At 43.3% G+C, this 5,000-nt stretch overlaps 2 protein-coding genes across 2 annotated transcripts in view; one reads left to right on the plus strand and one right to left on the minus strand.

The window, feature by feature from the left end:
• LOC307266073 (NACHT, LRR and PYD domains-containing protein 3-like) overlaps positions 1 to 5,000 on the minus strand; it is a 146,831-nt gene that overhangs the window by 44,863 nt on the left and 96,968 nt on the right. The gene's annotated exons all lie outside the window — the stretch shown is intronic.
• Positions 265 to 5,000, plus strand: part of kidins220b (kinase D-interacting substrate 220b) — a gene marked incomplete at its 5' end in the record, with an annotated part of 6,852 nt that continues 2,116 nt past the window's right edge. Inside the window, 4 exons of the mRNA XM_080047992.1 lie at positions 265 to 322; positions 1,401 to 1,602; positions 1,935 to 2,085; positions 3,196 to 3,363. Coding sequence (XP_079904118.1) covers positions 265 to 322; positions 1,401 to 1,602; positions 1,935 to 2,085; positions 3,196 to 3,363 — 579 coding nt within the window. The remainder of the gene's footprint in view (positions 323 to 1,400; positions 1,603 to 1,934; positions 2,086 to 3,195; positions 3,364 to 5,000) is intronic.

Here is a 5,000-nt window from a genome sequence, read left to right on the forward strand (position 1 = left end):
TAGGTGGTTTTACTCTCTCTCTGTCTGTCTGTCTGTCTCTGTCTGTCTGTCTGTCTCTCTGTCTGTCTGTCTGTCTCTCACTCTCCCTCTCTCTCTCTCTCCCTCTCTCCCTCTCTCCCTCCCACTCTCCTTCACTCTCTCTCCCTGTGTGTGTGTGGAGATGGGAGGGGGCAGCGGGGAGAGGCCCGTTCAGCCTCAGCCCGCACAGTTCATGACCTGTAGGTTGTGTGTGTGTGTGTGTGGGGGGGAGGGGTGTGTGTGGAGATGGGAGGGGGCAGCGGGGAGAGGCCCGTTCAGCCTCAGCCCGCACAGTTCATGACCTGTAGGTGGCTTCACTCTCTCTCTGTCTGTCTCTGTCTGTCTCTGTCTGTCTGTCTGTCTGTCTGTCTGTCTGTCTGTCTGTCTGTCTGTCTCTCTCTCTCTTTCTCCCTCTCTCTCTCTCTCTCTCCCACTCTTTCTCTCTCCCACTCTCTCTCTCTCCCTCTCTCTCTCTCCCTCCCTCTCTCTCTCTCCCACTCTCTCCCTGTCTCTCTCCCTTCCTCTCTCTCTTTCCCACTCTCTCCCTCTCTCTCTCTCCCTCCCTCTCTCTCTTTCCCACTCTCTCCCTCTCTCTCTCTCCCTCCCTCTCTCTCCCTCCCTCCCACTCTCTCTCTCCCTGTCTCTCTCCCTTCCTCTCTCTGTCTCTCTGTGTCTGTGTGTCTGTCTGTCTGTGTTCCATCTTAGGAACAGAAATTAAGTAATTTTATTTATTTTTTAATAAAAAAAAAAAATAGAAAAGAATTATGATAAAATAAATATAAAAATTTAATTAAATATGATATTTCTTAAGAAAAAGGTTAATCTGTCATGACAGCCATGTATGTTTCCCTTGGCTATGTAAGTAAGTCTTTCTATTCCAATACTGCTGGACAGTTCATTGCCAGTGTTAATAACAATAATTATAACGATGGATTGGATTTATATAGCGCTTTTCAAGGCACTCAAAGACGCTTTCCAGGGTTCCAGGTTCCATTCATTCACACACAGTCATACCGGTGGTGGTATTATCTCTTATCTTTAAAGAAGCTGCTACGAGGAACTTTTAAATATTTCTGAAACAGTCTCATTTCTCCTCTGATGATCATAAATTACATGTAACATCAAACAAGACCATCAGTGTAAAAGAATGCTATTTTTATATAGTTTTTCTTAATGCCTTTGTCATGGGTTATACGCTCACCCAGGAACAACAGCTGGCGTGGTAAAAACACTATCGCTTTTGTGGAAAGGGGGCGCTAGAAGTAACACACACTGAAAGTTCCTCGGAGCACCTTTTAAGGAGAGCTTGATACACAAAAATTTTATTGCCTGTTATGTTGTGCATTTCTTCGACTAATAAAGTTGAATTTGAATATCCTCAGCATCATCAGAGGACAAAAACAAAGATGGCAGCTTGGACCAAGATGGGAGAAAATCCTTCAACAAGAGGGTTAGCATCGGCGGCGGCGGCGGTGGGGGAGCTACTACCAAGCAGGCCCCAGAAAGCTCTGACTTTACCCCCAACGGAGACGCTTTGGACCCCATAACAGAGGAGGACGAGAGGGGCGACCATGGAGCCTCAAGGTTAGGGGCTCACACACAGAGAGAGAGAGAGAGAGCGAGACAGAGAGAGAGAGAGAGGGGGGGGGGGAGAGAGAGAGACAGAGAGACAGAGAGAGAGAGAGAGAGAGAGAGACAGAGAGACAGAGAGACAGAGAGAGAGAGACAGACAGACAGACAGACAGACAGACAGACAGACAGACAGACAGACAGACAGACAGACAGACAGAGTGAAAAATGAGAGAAAACACAATGACTGTAGATATCACAATTTTAACATTTAATTTAATCCCTTCTATTCCCCACACACACACACACACACGCACACACACACACACACACCCCTATCTATCCAGGTCCCTTCTGGCTCGTAAGACGTCTGCAGAGATAAACGGTTTGTTCCAGAGCGCTAGTGAACTGAAGCTAATGGCGAGCGGCGGGCTGCGCTACCACAAGCTAACCAACGAAGAAGAATCAGAAGAGTTCGACAATGCACCGCTGCTGAAGGTGTGTGTGTGTGTGTGTGTTGGGGTGTGTGTGTGTGTGTGAGTGTGTGTCTGTGTGTGTGTCTGTATCTGTGTCTGTCTGTGTGTGTGTGTGAGTGTGAGTCTCTGTCTGTGTGTGTCTGTGTGTCTCTATGGATACATGTTTTGAAACTTTTGTAGAACACTACTAAAGCCCCTATCTCACTGGGCTGTGACTGTTTGCGACAAGTTGGAGGCTGCATTCAGAGGGAGTCTCTAAACTGTCTCCAAACGTTCGCGGAGGTCTCAATTTCCTCTCATGAGTCGCAGAGCCGCGCAGTCCTGTCGCATGAATTTTGAACATGTTCAAAAAAAGTGTGCGACAAATCAGTCTCAAAATAGTCTCAGAGTGGTCGCATGTGTCTCAAACGCGATGCAAACTCTTCTCAATTTAGTTTTCGCGAGTCAGAAAGTGCAAGAAATGTCAGACAACTTTGCGAGGGGTTGGCGACATTTGAAACTAAATTGCGACTGATTTGAGACAAAAATGAGACTGACATTCCGTTCGTGCGACGCTCGCCAGACGTTCACGAGACATTAAATGCGACCTCCTGGCAAGTGTTGGGCAGGACATTCGCAAACGTGTCGTGAGGAACCAACTCAGTGAGACTGCAAGTGAAAATTGTCGCTAATTCGCATATTTTGTCACAATTTTGTGTCTCTAACTTGTCGCACACTGTCGCAGCCCAGTGAGATAGGGGCTTTAACCTGTCCAGCCCAGTGAGATAGGGGCTTTAACCTGTCCAGCCCAGTGAGATAGGGGCTTTAACCAGTCCAGCCCAGTGAGATGGGGGCTGAAGGATAGCACAAACATACCTCTAAAGTTTGGTCTTTATACGATGAATATTTTGGGATTTATGAGCATTTACGTAACTCTTTTTTTTTTTCGTTTTTTTTTTAAGATATTTTTTGGGCATTTTTATGCTTTATTGACAGTGCAGAAATGGGGCAGAGAGGGGAGTGACATGCAGAGGACGACCGCGGGCTGGAATCGAACCCGGGTCCGCTGCTGGGCCCGGCCCGGGAGGGGGACGCCCTACCGACTGAGCTAAAGGCGCCCCCGCATTTACGTAACTCTAACCCTTCATCCTAGGAGCTGAAAGACGGAAAGAAAGCGCTGACAGATGCTAAGCTAGCTGGCGGCGGCGGGGCGCTAGCGTTGAAGGGGAAAGACTATCTGTCCGACGCCATGTTGGATAAGAAAGACTCATCGGACTCGGGAGTGAGATCTAACGAAAGCTCCCCCAACCACTCACTGCAGGTAAAGATAGATAGATGGATGGATGGATGGATGGATGGATGGATGGATGGATGGATGGATGGATGGATAGATGGATGGATGGATGGATGGATGGATGGATGGATGGATGGATGGATAGACAGACAGACAGACAGACAGACAGATAGATAGATAGATAGATAGATAGATAGATAGATAGATAGATAGATAGATAGAGGGAGAGGGAGAGAGAGAGAGGAAGGGGGAGAGGGAGAGAGAGAGAGAGAGAGAGAGAGAGAGACAGACAGACAGACAGACAGACAGACAGACAGACAGACAGACAGACAGACAGACAGACAGACAGACAGACAGACAGACAGACAGACAGACGGACAGACGGACAGACAGACAGACAGATAGACAGACAACTCACTGCAGGTAATCCCCCCCTCCTGTTTCTAATATTAGACTACATTATAATAATTGAAAATGACAGGAGGAAGTTTTTAAAAATAGAAAAAAAATTAAGCACCTTGAGAATAAACTTGAAATTTTGAATTAAATTAAATTAAATTAAATTAAATCTCGAGGTGAATTTGATCAACAAAAGAAATTACTATCATAAAAATAAAAATAGTCAATTGCAAATTATTCTCATGCACACTCTGGAGACATTGGAGGGCGTCTTTGTATACTGCAAGTGTTGTATGCTGATCTCTTATTTTATTTATGTTTTTTTAATCTGCATGCATTGGTGTGCTTTTTGTTGTTATTTATGTATTGAGTCTATTTTTTATACATTGTACTGTGGATCTTCATGTGTCCTGAATAAAATCATATATATATATATATGTAATAAGTCAGTGTTATGTAAACTATTCGTAGGTGTTCTGTGCTAAAAATATTAATTCATAACAAAATTAATGTGAAAAAAAACATAAAAAAAAAAAAAAATCTTTTCAGGACGAGGAAGCAGAATTATCTCATTTAAAGGGACACTGTGTAACATTTTAAGTAATGTATTAGCCAAAATCAATATCCTCATTCATAAATATGTCCTCATTGGTGTAAAATCACCTCTGCCAATAATCTGAATTATCCTCCTGAGCGGAGAATTACAAATATTAATATTACATTTTGTCCATTGAGCAGGCAAGTCTTATGGAGGCATCCATGTTGGTTGGAATGTCATCAGGTGCATTGTTTAAAATTTAGAATTGTTCTTGTTCTTGAAGGCCACTGTAGCTTCTGTTATTATTCTAAAGGGTTGGGGTTACCCAGGGAGCGTTGCATTCTAGAACTTTGTAGAACTTTCTTGATGATGTCATATTACACACTGCCCCTTTAAAGGAACGTTTACATATCGTCAGACATTTTTTAAACGCTAGTGAAAGTGTGAATTCAACACATTCCGTTAACTCCAAACCATTTCAAACTGTATTTTCTTATTTGAATGTAATAACTTGGATATTTATCGTTTGAAAACCCTAGTTTAGAAATTTTTAAAAGTTCTTCGTAGCACCTTTTAAACCTGCAGTGTGTAGAATTTTGGGTTTTATTTCCTAGCAGATTTTGTAGAAAGTAATTATAATATCCATAAGTACGTTTAATTTAGTGCATACTAGCTGAAAAAAAGTTTTAGAATTATTATTTTTTCCCTTAGAAAGGGTCTCATATAT

The sequence above is a fragment of the Ammodytes marinus genome, assembly GCF_949987685.1.
Source record: "Ammodytes marinus genome assembly, chromosome: 19".
Taxonomy (NCBI): Eukaryota; Metazoa; Chordata; class Actinopteri; order Uranoscopiformes; family Ammodytidae; genus Ammodytes; species Ammodytes marinus.